Source organism: Leucopleurus acutus (assembly GCF_964270905.1).
Source record: "Leucopleurus acutus genome assembly, chromosome: 13".
NCBI classification, from domain to species: Eukaryota; Metazoa; Chordata; class Mammalia; order Artiodactyla; family Delphinidae; genus Leucopleurus; species Leucopleurus acutus.
Window position 1 is genome coordinate 72,781,696 of NC_139155.1, and position 15,268 is coordinate 72,796,963.

Here is a 15,268-nt window from a genome sequence, read left to right on the forward strand (position 1 = left end):
GTACCCATTCTATTGTATAGATGTTCCACAACCATTCTCCAGTTGATAGGAATTTGGATTGTTTCCAGTTTCGGACCATCATGAATAAACTCGATGCAAACCTTCATGTTCCAGTCTTTTTGTGGACATACGTCTACATTGCTCTTGTGTAAATACTTAGGAATGGAATTGCTGGATGAAAGGGTAGAGGTTTGGTTAACTTCATTAGAAACTGCCAGACTTTTCCCCAGTGATTCCATGCTTTACCTTCCTGCCAGCAATGTATGAGAGTTCTGTCTGCTCCACAATCTTGGGAATGTTCGATATCGTCAGTCTTTTTCATTTGAACTCTTCTGGTGGCATCTCATTGCGGTTCTGATGTGCATTTCTCTGATTACTAATGATGTTGAGCACTTTCCTATGTGCTTATTGACCATCTGTCTATCTTCCTTTGTGAAGCATCCATTCAAGTCTTTTGCCCAATTTCTATGTTTTTTGCTTTTTTTTAAACTGAGCTGTTGGAGTCTTTTATTCTAGATACAAATCCTTTGCAGGTATCTAGTTCATGAACATCTTTTTGCCAGTCTATGGCTTGCTGATTCATTTCTTAACAGTATCTTCTGATGAGAAGGTTTATATTTGATGAAGTTCTAATTTCTTTTTTTTGTCTCTTAGTTATTTCTTCCTGTGTCCTAAAAAAATTTTGCCTTTCTCTGGATGCAAAGATATTCCCCTCTATTTTCTCCTAGTAGCTTTACAGATCTTGCATTTACATCTAGATCTAAAATCCGTCTCAAATTAATATATATTAACTCTATATACTTATGTATACATATATAAATGTATATACTGTACAACATATTTTATTGTATAATATACATATGTATGTAGTCTGATGTAGGGGTTGAAATGCAGTTTTTCCTTATAGATATCCGGTTGTTTGTACACCGTTGGTTGAAAAGATTTTCCTCTTCCGCACCAAGTTGTTTTGGTACCTTTGACAAAAATCAGTTGGCACACAGTCTTGATTATCTAAAGAAGTGTGAGCCCTCTAGCTTTGTTTTTCTTTTTCAAGATGGTTGCGGCTATTCTAGGACCTTTGCACAGCCATATGTGCCAGGTGTCCATTTATTGTCTCTCAGATCCAAATTCACCCTTCTGTACCTGCTCTGGGATAATGAAGTGGACTCCTTAAGCATTTCTCCTTGAAGAGGGCATGATGTCAGTCTTTGTCACTAGAAGGTGCTGGAAGGGCATTGCAATAGCAGAAGGTTTCTCCTCACGGCTCCTTTTGTGATGTTTTGCTTTTCCTTGCCTTTCAGCTGCCGTCAGCTGCACAGTGGGATGTGGTGGGCAGACATACACGGACTGGGTACCCAGAGCACGGAGTCCCTAGTGACTTTGCAGCCCTGGCCTGGTCACCACCTTGCCACAGTCCTCCCAGTACAGACATCACACACTCCGGCCCTCCTACCCACAGCAGCTCCCCACTCCCTCTGCACACCCCCAGCCTCAGCTTACCTGAGCCCTGGAGAGCTGTTTCCCACGGCCCTCCCAACCCAAACAGGGCAGCACCAGGTCTCCCGCCCAGCGGTGATCTGGCTCCCTTTGCTCGTCTGTTCCTGGGAGGGTTGTTCTGCTGCCTGGTCTGGCCTTAGTAACCTAGCAACATTCTCCACCATCCAATGGGCTGCCACCAACCTTCTCCGGGGAGGTCTGAAGCCCAGCCTTTGGGAGGAGACCCTCCAAGTTTGTCCTTTGTTGATGTTGAAATACTCCTCTGCAACAAGATAGTCTCCTTCTGACCAACGTTCTCATCACTCATCTGGGAATTACATAGGAAGTTTAGGCAACTAACATTCAGTGAGTACATCATGGTCAGGAAAGCAGGCTATAGGGCCAGGCTATCTAGGTGGATATCCTGGCTCTGCCTTTTGGCAGGTCTTGGACATGTTTTATAACCTCTCTGTCCTCAGTTTTCTGGCCTGTAGAATGGGCATGATAAGAGCATAGGGTCAGAATGAGGATCAAGAGAGATAATACATGTCAAGCATTTAGTGTAGTGACTAACATAGTAAATGCTCAGTTCCTGGCAGCAGCCGCTGTTACTACAGTTATTGCTTTTACTATCATTACTTGTATCCCTAACTGGATCATAAATGCTTAATGAAGAGAGCATAATTTAATCTCTGCTCTCAACTATCCCCAGGATTTGGGATCTTGCTATTTCCATTTTAGACGTGCAATAAAAATGACAGAATAAGTGAGTTGCTGAGGAATGTTCTGTTTCCTGTAGAAAGAAGAAGTGCGGCGGAAGCACATTCGTCTGCACATGGAAAGCGCGCTGACTGCCCGGGACAAGGTCGGGGTGCAGGATTTTGTGCTGTTGGATGCCTACACCAGTGAATCTGCTTTTCTGGACAACCTTCGCAAGCGTTTCAGCGAGAACCTCATCTATGTAATGTAACCCGTTTCTCAGCTGTTTTTCCTAGAGTGGTGGCTCCCTTCTGGTCTTGTCTCGATGATCGTGAACAGTTTCACTCTAATTAGGTTAGGCATTAAAGGGGGGCGTCGAGGGACCACTGTCAGGTACACTTTGATTCTTTGAATTAAGACTTTTATGTCTGCTGTTGGCAGAGACCCAACTTAAATCGGCCTAAGCTGCAAGAGGGAATCTATCAACCTATGTAGCTTCAGGGTCCAGAAATAGATCTAGGGTCTAGGGTGATGCCTTGAGGACTCTTTCCCATCCCTCTGCTTTCTTTTGCGTCAGTTTCCTTCTGGAGCAGCCTCTCTGCATGGTGGTGAGGTGACTGCCAGCGGAACCAGGCTGATACGTTATCCTCTTAAAGCTGCTACTGAGAAGGGAGCAAGTCTTCTGGGAGACGGAGAATGGTCGGCTCTGATTGGCCCATGTTGGGTCATGTGTCTGTCTCTGAACCAATCCGCATAGGTAGAGGAATATTCTGACTGGCCAGGCTATTCCCAGGCCCACTTCTAGAGGTGAGGGATGAGGCCAGTGGTCCCCTGACCTCATGATATGGACTGAGAGCTGGAGAAGTTCTCTCAGAGGAATCTGTTGGAAGAAGGGGGACTTGATGGCAGGCAGGCAAAAATAAGAGATGTCCACCATATCCCAGGAATCTTCAAGGGTCAAGACTGCAGTATTTTACCAGAACTCTGTTCAAGTTGGTCTCCTTGCTTCTAATGGTCAATTTTTATTAAGATCTCCATTTATCACTCCACCTTGGTTTGATTGGTTGCTGTTCAGGTAAATTCCTTTAAGGATGCACTCAACAGTGTTTCTGTGTGTGTGTGTGTGTGTGTGTGTGTGTGTGTGTTATTGTTTAATTTTATTAGCTTTTGCTCAGAGTAAATGAGATGATCAGAAGCAGTTTAAAAATATTAAAAAAATTTTTTCTTATAGTTATTTTGTTTGTAATAGTGCCCGTGACAGTCTACATGTGGAAACCAAGGTTACCAAAAGAAACAAGCAAAGTGTTTCTCAGAGTGTACATTTTTAATTGTGGAAATAGATTTCATCTATAAGTTTATGTATAAGCAGAAGAGAAATAGTATGGTTTGGGGAAGTATAAGTGGGATGATAGGATCATCATGGATAAACGAAATGTTTCCAATCTGAACAGGTAAATTTCAGAAACTGTGTTCTATCTTGGAAGGTTTCTACTGATGGAAGCGATGCAGAGTTTTAGTCAAAATACTCATCTGTGATCCAGTTCTCTGACTTTGTCCTAGAGATTGGAAACAATAGTTGGAATGATTTTAGCATAATTTAATGTAGGCTTGAGTACCTCCAGTCTTTGAGACTCTGAAATGAAAAGCAACAACAAACTCAGAATCTGAAAATACCAGATATATTTTTTTATACCATTTTAATTAATTAATTTATTTTTGCGGTACACGGGCCTCTCACTGTTGTGGCCTCTCCCGTTGTGGAGCACAGGCTCCGCACACGCAGGCTCAGCGGCCATGGCTCACGGGCCCAGCCTCCCCGCGGCATGTGGGATCTTCCCGAACCGGGGCACGAACCTGTGTCCCCTGCATCAGCAGGCGGACTCTCAACCACTGCACCACCAGGGAAGCCCTATACCATTTTTAAAGGTTACTTTCCGTTTACAGTTCTTACAAAATATTGGCTCTATTCCCCGTGTTGTACAATACATCCTTGAACCTATCTTACACCCAATAGTTTGTACGTCCCACCCCCAAACCTATATCTTGCTCCTCCCAACCTCTCCCCTCTGGTAACCACTAGTTTATTCTCTATATCTGAGTACCAGATGTATTTTTTTTAATACTGGGATTTTTAAAAATAAATTTATTTATTTTACTTATTTATTTTTGGCTGCATTGGGTCATCGTTGCTGCGCGCAGGCTTTCTCTAGTTGCAGCGAGCAGGGGCTACTCTTCATTGCGGTGCGGGGCTTCACCACAACTACTGAAGCCCACGCACCTAGAGCCCGTGCTCCAGATGTATTTGTTTGTTTGTTTGTTTGTATTTTGCGGTACGCGGGCCTCTCGCTGTTGTGGCCTCTCCCGTTGCGGAGCACAGGCTCCGGACGCGCAGGCTCAGCAGCCATGGCTCACGGGCCTAGCCGCTCCGCGGCGTGTGGGATCTTCCCAGACCCGGGCACGAACCCGTGTCCCAAACCTTTGTCCCCTGCATCGGCAGGCGGACGCTCAACCACTGTGCCACCAGGGAAGCCCTCCAGATGTATTTTTAAAGGAGCCTAAATATTTATTTTTATATATAAGAGCTTAGAACTTTTATTCATAATCGTATTCCAAGAAGCTTTCTTTAGTGGCTATACTACAAATATAAGTACTTCAAACACTTGAATATTAGTTGAATCCAACAATGAGATCTAGAGAAATAAATGCAAGTAGTGGGAGTGTTTGCCCAGTTTTAGATGGCAGCTATATATGCTTGCCCTGCTTTCACTCAGTCACCAGAAGGACCTTTGTGAAACATGAATCCATCAGATCATGGTGTACACCCTCAAAGTCATCTCTTTTACGTGATAGTTCAGGCCAGTGTTTCATTTCAGTAGCGGGGAGTGGGCTCTCTGACATCCATTGCATGTGGAATGAACCCCCCAGTTCCTGACACCCTGCATGGTCTCAACGCACACCCTCCCCAACATCCTCTCTACCATTTTCTAGTCTCCCCTCCCTCACTGGCCTCCAATGCAGAGCCACACATGTCCCCTCAGCCTGAGATGCCTTCCTGCCTACATTTTTCATGACAGGCTCATCATCCTTCACGTCTCCGCTCAGATGTCATCTCCTTAGAGAAGCCTCCCAAAGCCCACTAGCTGGGTGGCCTTCCTTAGTCATTCACTCACTCGTTACTCTATGTATGCCTTTCTTAGCACACTCGTTGAAGCAGTCTTGGGCCCTCGGCTGTTTGTCTGCCCGCCTATGCCATGTAGGCTCCATGACAGCAGAGACCCCCCTCCCCACCTGTCTTATTTATCGTGTTATAGTCCCAGCACTGAAGGAACACAAGGGGATTATAGCACGTGATGGTCTTTTACTGTAGCCATTTGCACCCCGAAATTCCTCACTAGTGCTTTGGTCTATTCCTCTAGACATATATTGGGACCCTCCTTGTGTCTGTGAACCCATACCAGGAGCTTGGAATCTACACTGTGAGCCAGATGGAACTTTATCAAGGGGTCAATTTCTTTGAACTGCCACCGCATGTGTAAGTAGCACCCATGAGGTCAGCAATAGGAGTATTTTTCTCGCTTTCTACCTCTTTTTCCCCTCTCTCCCTTCACCCCACACATCCACCTACCACCCATCCATCCATTCATCTACCCACCCACATACCCACCCATCCACCTATTCACCCACCCATCCATTCATCTACCCACCCATCCATCTCCCCATCCATCCACCTACCCATCCATCCATCTACCCACCCATCCATCTACCCACCCATCCATCTACCCATCCATCCATCTACCCATCCGTTATCCATCCACCCAACCATGCACATCCTTGATGCACGCTCATTAGGTTGTGTATCTCACTTAAACTGCTGCCTTTCAACAGAGTGGAAAACAACAGCAGATCAAATCTAAGCTTAAATATGATGAGAAGTAGAATCTTTGTATGACTCCTGAGAAATCTAAATGTGGCCAGAGAGGTGTCTTCTCTTGGAAATGGATTGCTATAGTGCCTTCTACTGGTACCTGAATGTCATGGCAGCTGAGAAGAATGCCCATTGGTAGGAACTTAGCAGGGCTGCAGATCCATAAGAAAAGCAATTTCCTGCCTGGTCTCTATGTGACTTGGGCTTTGCTGAATTTCCCAGTTCTCCTCCTTGGTCGACTTCTGGGCTAATTATCTAGGTTCTCCCTTCATTTTTCTTGGTGATTCACCTATTCCACTCCCAAGGCATTTATGAACCTTTCTGCCTCACCACCACCAGTGATTTCTGGAATACCCAGCTTTCAAATTCAGCCACATACTAAGGTTATACCCTTGGGAGACCTTCCTGCTTTGGTTTCTGATATTGTAGATAAAGCCCTTATACTAGTTTTACCTCTTGTCCTAAAGTTATCACAGAGCTTTTCAAATCTTTTTGGCTTCCTGTCTCTATACTCTTAGTACTTTAGGTTTTGAAGGGAAGGAAACACGAGATCTTATATCTATTGAGTTACTCAGTATTTAGACAAAATGTTATTTCCACCTACAGTTAATAGAGCATCTCTTGGGGATGTAACTTAGTATGTAGTTTATTCTTATAAGAACTGTTGATAGATTTTTTAAAAATTGGTAAATTTTGAAAAATCTTTTTATTCCTGCCCCAATTCTTCGCTGTAACCCTTCTAATTGTTAGAGTTTTGATATCTAGTACACTCTATGAGTGATCAGTCAATGGGTCATGGTGAAGGTTTGCTCTCTGTCTGAACTGAGTGCCTGGTACCACAATCTGGACATGGCTTCTGGGAGGCAGGGTACTTTGTCCTGCTCTGGTGGGCATCAGAGTCAAGGGAAGGAGTGTTATAGTCACTTCCATTCCTTGCGTTTCTGTCTCACTACTTCCCCAGCTACGCCATAGCTGACAACGCTTACCGCATGATGTGCTCTGAGCTAAATAACCACTTCATCCTCATTTCTGGAGAGAGCGGGGCAGGGAAAACGGAGGCCTCCAAGAAGATTCTCCAGTATTTTGCCGTGACCTGCCCAATGACTGAGTCACTACAAGTAGCCCGTGACAGACTGCTACTCTCCAATCCAGTGCTGGAGGTGAGCGATCTTTGAGGACCTAGAGAGGGCAGTTCCAGGGAGGTCACTAAGTAAGAAGAATCTTCTGTTCGGGGAGGTCGGTCAAAATGGGCAGGTCTGGAAGTTAAGAAGAGGGCAGTGGATCACACGGGTAGTATTGTGGTTGAAGGGCGTGACCTTGAAGTCCAGCAGGCCTGGAGACTAACGCTGGGGCAGTCATGCACCAGCAGGCTTCTGCAGTCACTCCCCATCTGGAGAATGGGTCTACTCGTAGTACCTACCTCTTAAAGAGGTTTTGAGCATTAAACAAGATGAATGCATAAAAACCACACAGCAGAATTAGTAAGCACTAAAATAATACTCTTATTATTCATTAATATTTTTATTGTTTAATTAAAATCTTTTTGATGATGATTATTTCTACTATTGCAATTCACTGACTTGCTGGATGATTTTGAACACGTTATTTTCTCCTGTGTTTTGGTTGCTCTTTGCGTAAAAGGTGTTTATGGTTGAAGGGATTTTCCCAGTAGACCTTTGGGCTGAACAGTTTACATCTTTGATATAGGAAGGTGTCTGGAGATGGGGGCCAATAACTGTGCCCTTCTAGAACAGCAAGGGCCTAGGGTCCTATCTACCTCTCCTTAGGCCAGTTCTAATCTATTCCTACATTGGATTCTAGAGAGAAGATATTTTTCCCTTCTTTTCTGTGGGTCCAGCCCCAATATTTGGCATCAAATCTTCTGTAAATAGTGATTCCTTCTTAGAAGATAAAGTATGGCTTTCATTCCTGGTTCCCCCTCCCCTCCTCCAGTGAGCATGTCAGTTAGGGTCAGGGATTCGACGAGCATGGCGAATGACTTAAACGGCACTGCATGACACTTAATGTCATTGAGTGACACGTTAAATGACACTGAATGACTTAAATGGCAGTGAATGACAATTTGGTTCAGTCTCCCCTCCCTTTGTATTCCAAGGCTTTTGGAAATGCCAAAACACTCCGGAATGACAACTCCAGCAGATTTGGAAAATACATGGACATACAGTTTGACTTTAAGGTACACTGACGTTCCTACTACTGCTTCATGGGGACCCCTGAACTTGCCAGCAGTGGAAACCCATCTCAAGGCACCTTAAGGGAGGAAGGGCATTTATTGGCTCAAAAAGTTGAAAAATCCAGGATTAGTGCTAGTTCTAGGAAATGCAAATAAAGACCACGATGACATATTTTACTATGTGGGCAAAAATTAGGAAGTCTGATAATACCAAGTGTTGGTAAAGATGTGGATCATTAGGAACTCTCACACATTGCTGGCGGGGAGTACATTGGTACAGCCCATTTGGAAAACGGTGTATCATCTTGTGATGTTGAAATCACATAATCTAAGGTGGAGCCATTCCCCTCCTGGAGATATTCCTACAGATGTGCAAACATGCCCACAACAGCACTGCTCACGATGGTAAAGGGACTGGAAAAGAACCAACACATCTCGAGAGAGCTGAATGCCCACCAACAGGAGAACGGCCAAATTGCGGGATGCTCACACAATGAGGTGTTTTATGGCAGTGAGAGCATGTGAACGCCAGCTACGCACAATGTAGACGGGTCGTGAGAACGTACTGGGTGTCAGTGTGATGCCATTTCTTATAAGACTTGAAAACATTCCAAAGTAAACAATATATTGCTTATGTGTACATAATTATATGACATGGGTTGGCAAACTTATTTGGAGAGGGACGGATAGTAAATATTTTAGGCTTTATGGACCATACAGCCTCTGTCTCAACTACTCAACTCTGCTCTTGTAGCGTGAAAGTAGCCAGAGACAACACATAATGAATGAATGTGGTTGTGTTGTACACAGAGTTTAAATGAGACTAATGCAAGTAGGAGGGGTAGACAAAGTTCTCAAGGACATATAATTCCAAGTGACAAAATGACACTTAGGCTAGAGAACAGTAAGTGGCTGAGTGTTCAGTGTAGCGATGAGGACAGACTGACTCAGGGTTTCCCAGAGGCTGGAACATGGGTTTCTGGTGGTGTGTGCATAGACTTTGAAAAAAATTTAATAACGATATATATTTTTTCACTTTTTATTGAAATTCAACACATAGTAAAAAGGACACAAATCATGTATACAGCTTGATAAATTTTTACATATGAATCTACCTGTGTAACCACCACTCAGATCAAGATATAAAAATTTCTAGCACCTAGAAGATTCTCCTACCTGTCTCTGACAATACCCCCCCTTCCCAAAGGTGATCGCTGTTCTGACCTCTATAATCACAGATTAATTTTGCTGCTTCTTGAACTTCAGAAAAATGGAATTATACAATTGTTCTCTTTTGTGTTTGGCCTCTTTCAATCAACACGTCTGTGAGATTCAACCATGTTGCTGCATGGAATTGTTCATTTTCTGATTGCTCGACTTTTATCACCGTTTATCTGTTCTCCTGTGTTGGACATTTGGGCTGTATCCAATTTGGGGCTATCGCAAATAGTGCTGTGAACATTCTGTACCTCTTTTAGTAGATATAAGCACACTCCTTTATGTTGGGTATATATCCAGAGGTGGCATTGCTGGGTTCTTACCCCAATGTTATAATTGAGAGTTTCGGAGTTTTTCCACACTCTTGTCAACATTTGGTATTGTCAGTCCTTTTAGTTTTAGACATTCTGGTGGGGTATAGTGGTTTCTCACTGTAGTTTAAATTTGTATCTCCCTGATTTTTAATGAAATTTTGCCCGTTGGTCATTTAAAAACCCTCTTGTACGTTAAAGTCTTTTGCTCATTTTTAATTGGGCTGTCTTTTTTTTTTTTTCCCTTACTGATTTGCAAGTGTTCTATATATGTCCTGGAACACAAACCTTTTATTGGATAGCTTATTTAAAGCAATAATTAAGACAGTGTGATGTTGGCACAAGAATATATAAAGAGGCTGATGGACCAGAAGAGAGTTGAGAAAGACCCCTCCCCCTGCCCCATTCACGTATATGGTCACCAGACTTATGACCAAAGCACCACTGTGATTCAGTATACATAGAATTGTCTTTCCAATAAATGGTGCTGGTCAACTGGGAATCCATATGGAGGATAAGGAGATCTTTGGCCTCAACTTCACCCCATATACAAAAATTGAATAATGATAGATCATAGTCCTAAACGTGAATGGTAAAACAGTTGCTTGTAGATGAAAACACAGAAAATATATTCATGACCGTGGGCGTAGGCAAAACTCTTTTTGAAACGGAACCCAGAAAACACTAATCCTAGAAGATCGTTAGATCAGACTTGATTCAAATTCAGAATTTCAGTTCATCAGAAGACACCAGTAAGAGAGTGGTTTGATTATTGGGTTTTTTTTTCCCCGAATTTTTTGTTCTCTTTGAAGGGCATTCCTGTAGGCGGGCATATCATCAGTTACTTGATAGAAAAGTCTCGAGTCGTCTATCAAAATCAGGGTGAGCGGAATTTCCACATCTTCTACCAGCTGCTAGAGGGTGGAGAAGAGGAGCTCCTTGCTTACCTGGGACTTGAGCGAGATCCCCAGCTGTATAAATACCTCTCACAGGTTGGAAAGACCAGCACCTGGTTCTGGTGGCCCTTTGGAGGGCGGGATCAGGGGTGTTTGGGGGACTTCTGTGGGGTGTTCAATAACTTTCTCATTACCGTTGTGGAGGTACTCTACTGATTGGTTTCTTGACCCCTCCTTTTACACCTGGCAGGTATATCATCTTGGTAAAGTAACCAATATCTCGGTGAGTGGTTCTCAGCCCTGGTTGAAGTTAGAATCACCCAAGGAGCTTTTGAAACACACAAATGCCTGGGCTCTACTTTCCAGAGATTCATATTTAATTGGTCTAGAGCAAGACCTGGACATCAGGGTGGTGTTATTTTTTTTTTCTTTTTCTTTTTATTTATTTATTTATTTATTTATTTTTTCGGTACGCGGGCCTCTCACTGCTGTGGCCTCTCCCGTTGCGGAGCGCAGGCTCAGCGGCCATGGCTCACGGGCCCAGCCGCTCCACGGCATGTGGGATCTTCCCGGACCAGGGCAAGAACCCGTGTCCCCTGCATTGGCAGGCAGACTCTCAACCACTGCGCCACCAGGGAAGCCCCTATTTTTTTTTTCTTATAATTTTTTTTATTATAAACATTTTCAGTTTTCAGAAAAGTTGGATCAATATCATTACATGCCTCACTCACATTAAAAAATTATTACCACTTCGCTATATCTGTTCTGTCATCTAACTGCTGCTGAACCGTTTTAAAGCCATTTGCGATTTTATAGCACTTCCATCCCAAATAATTCAGCATGTAGCTTCTAAAAAGAAGAGTATTTTCTTATACCGTGCTGCCATATTGAACCTTAAACATTAACAATAATTTCCTTATATCATCTAACTAGTCCGTAGTCAAATTTTCCATTGTCCTCAAAATACTATCTATAGCAGTTTCTTCCAACTAAGATAAAATCATGCGTCGGTTATTATGTTTCTTTCAATCTAGACTCTTACTTCTTTTCATAAAATTAACAGTGTGAAGATGCTAGAGCAGTAGATTGAGATTAAATATTTTTGGTAAGGACACTGCATAGATGCTCTGCGTAGGCGTCCTGCATCATCTCAGCAGACACACGTTGTCCATTGCTTCACTGTTAGTGATGCGAATTTGATCACTAGGTGAAGGTGGTGACAGATCTTTCCACTGTAGAAATATTTTCCATCAGGGTTGTTTTAAACATTCCTTGGTGATTAAATGTCATTCAGTGAATCCCCTGGATATACTAATGCACAGCTGCGGTGAGAACTTCTGGTCTAGTGTGATAGAAACACACTGTCTATCTGAGTCCACAACCTATGGGACTTCATTCTGCTTTCAGAACTAGTTTGGAAAAGACTTTTTTTGCACCTTCCTGCCTTCCATCCCGAGAACTGTTTTCTGCGAAATGAATGAACATCCTCCCTTACAGAAATAGTTCAGACCATTTCTATGAGCAATCCTAGGATGTAGTGTTGTACAAAGTGGCTTCCAGAATTTAACTTCCCAGCACTAATTTTTTTGCAACCGGCACTAGGGTGTGGGATGCTCAGGATGTCTAGCACCTCTCAGTGTTTGATGTCACTAGCACCTTTTTGCCCCAAGGTTTTTGGATTTTTCTCTTCTCTCTGGGCCTGGCTTGAACGGAGGTCACTTGGCAGGGTACAAAGCAGGGACATCATTTAAGAAAGAGAGCCATGTCTTGTAAAGTGAATATTGTAAAATGAAGACCAGCGTATCACAGTAAACCATGGAGGAAAAGACTTGATGGAAATTTATTTTGAAAAATGCAGCTAAATCAGGAAGATAAAAGAATTTCATAATCTCATTTTATACTTAACAAACTTTGTACTAATTCTTAGAGCAAAGAATAAATCAAATTTGATTTCTTTTCTTTTTGAGGACCTCATTTTTCCAACAGAGCTGTACGGGAGCATCACCTTTGGCTTTTCATAGCATGATCAGAGGATCAATTTGTTACACTCTTTGAGGACTTCATGCGTTAAGGATGGATTTCATCCATTTAAGAGGACTTCATTTATGTAGGGCTTCTCCTAACCATTCGATTATCAAATCACTCTCTTTGGGAATGTATCATGCCTCTATCCTTGCACATTTTTTCTGGCCCGATTAATTTGGCAAGGTCCTCATGCCACAGTGGCTTTGGAAATGGCGCAAGCAATTCATCAGTATTATTTTGATCGATTTCATATTCTCCTGTAACTTTGGCAAACTTTGTGACTGCTTTGTAGTATATTTGCACTGCTTCCAAACCCCTAGGTGTCCTCTGAGGACTGACTTAGACTAGCCCTGCCCTTGGAGAGGCAAGAGCAGATGTTGCTAGTTGTGTGGGCAGGGATATTTGGGAGGTTGCAGATTTAACACTGGCCAGTTCACTGGTGGATGTTTTCATGGTATGACACCTTTGTTTTCCCCACGCAACAAGGAACTCTTTTAAGGTAACCAATCTTCAGATAATCAGGAAACTAGGAATAACTCTGCACTACAAAAGCAAAACAACAACAAAACCCTCATCTAGAAGGTTTTCTCTTTAAATTGTGATACTGGTAGTTACTGGTTTAAAACACAGCCTCTAGAGTTAATGGGAAAAGTCTTATTACACTTCCTGTAGAATCTGTGTTTCTCTAGATGCCGAACTTTTATTTCCTTGAGTGAAGGAAATCCTGCAGTGAAGTTTCTGATGTTGGTTGCTAAGTGTGTCAAGATTATTTTCAGAATTTAAACACTGTCATTTTCCTGTATGTTTCAGCAGATATCTATTGAGACAAATGTTTCCAATGTATTCAGCAAAAAATGGCAAGAAAACCTATTTTTAAAAACACACTGAAGATATACCACTAATATGTAACTTTGAAAGTTTTCCCAGACAGATTTTTTTTTTTTTTTTGCGGTATGGGGGCCTCTCACTGCTGTGGCCTCTCCTGTTGCGGAGCACAGGCTCCGGACGCACAGGCTCAGCGGCCATGGCTCACGGGCCCAGCCGCTCCGCGGCACGTGGGATCTTCCCGGACCGGGGCACGAACCCGCGTCCCCTGCATCGGCAGGCGGACTCTCAACCACTGCGCCACCAGGGAAGCCCTCCCAGACAGATTTTTAAACAAAATTACAAATAAATTTGAAAAATGCAGCAGTTGGCAAATCGTCAGGTGCTAAACAGTTAGAATAAAATCCATTTTTTTCACAGCTCAGAACATTATAGAACTAGCTTTTTCGTGCTTGTAGAGAAAATCATTTTGATTAGGAGTGTTTATAAACCTAACTGTCCTTATAAAAATGCTGTTAAGCGACCCAATTCTGTGTCAACAGGGCCACTGTGCCAAAGAGTCGTCTATTAATGACAAGAACGACTGGAAAACTGTTTCCAATGCCTTTTCTGTCATCGATTTTACTGAAGATGATCTTGAGGTATGAGCCCCCCGAGGGCAGAGATGCCAGTAGTCAGGTCTGGGATTGAGGAAACCATCCTGGTTTCTTGGTGATTACACAGTAGGGTTGCCAGATTCAGCAGATAAAAACATAGGACACTTAGGTACATTTGCATTTCAGATAAACACTGACTAATTTTTTAGTAGAAGTATGTCCCAACATTGCATGGGACAAACTTCATACTAAAAATTAGTCATTGCTCATAAATACACTACCATGTGTAGAATAGATAGCTCGTGGGAACCTGCTGTATAGCACAGGGAACTCAGCTCGGTGCTCTGTAACAACCTAGATGGGTGGGGGATGGTGGGGGGAGGGAGGTTCAAGAGGGAGAGGATATATGTGTACATATAGCTGATTCATTTCATTGTACAGCAGAAACTAACACAACATTGTAAAGCAATTTTACTCCAATTAAAAAAAAGGAAAAAAAATCAGTCATTGCTTACTTGAAATTCAAATGTTAACTGGGCATTCTGTATTTCATCCAGCAGCCCTGAACTTCCCCAGTGCTGGGTGCCAGCAGGTGGTCATGTTTCCTCTTCCCCTTAAACCCAATCTCAAATATTTAATCCCCTAGAGTGCTAGGAATATCATTTATTTATGCTTCTATATTGGAACAAACTGGACCAAATTGTAGGATTTATAAACAGTTTGTTTTTACATCTTTTTGTCCTTGTTTTCTGGGTGGGGGTGGGTGGGTTGTTAAACTATTGATCTTTCAAGGACCAGGATATAATTTTAAAAAATATATGTATGTATGTATATATACACATATGTGTGTGTATATATATATATATATATATATACACACACATATATCTGGGATCATGACATTTGAACATTAGATTGGTGGGGAGGCACAGGGTGATATCAAAATAGCAGTGTCTTGTGCTGAAGATGAGTGAGGCATCATCCTGCCCTCCGCAGAGGCTCTTTCCCGGCTTCCCTTAATAGCTGGGGAAGGAGGAGACTCCATTCGTTCTGTGAGCTCCAGGCTGGAATTCAGGGGCGGGGAGTTCTCCCTCGGGTATCTC

General features: G+C 42.8%; 1 protein-coding gene across 1 annotated transcript in view; it reads left to right on the forward strand.

Annotated features, from left to right (window-relative positions):
- The first annotated feature begins 2,281 nt into the window (after window positions 1-2,281).
- MYO1H (myosin IH) overlaps window positions 2,282-15,268 on the forward strand; it is a 44,864-nt gene continuing 31,877 nt past the window's right edge. Inside the window, exons 1-6 of the mRNA XM_082853085.1 lie at window positions 2,282-2,437; window positions 5,592-5,707; window positions 7,062-7,260; window positions 8,217-8,297; window positions 10,636-10,815; window positions 14,112-14,210. Coding sequence (XP_082709211.1) covers window positions 2,312-2,437; window positions 5,592-5,707; window positions 7,062-7,260; window positions 8,217-8,297; window positions 10,636-10,815; window positions 14,112-14,210 — 801 coding nt within the window. The 5' untranslated portion in view covers window positions 2,282-2,311. The remainder of the gene's footprint in view (window positions 2,438-5,591; window positions 5,708-7,061; window positions 7,261-8,216; window positions 8,298-10,635; window positions 10,816-14,111; window positions 14,211-15,268) is intronic.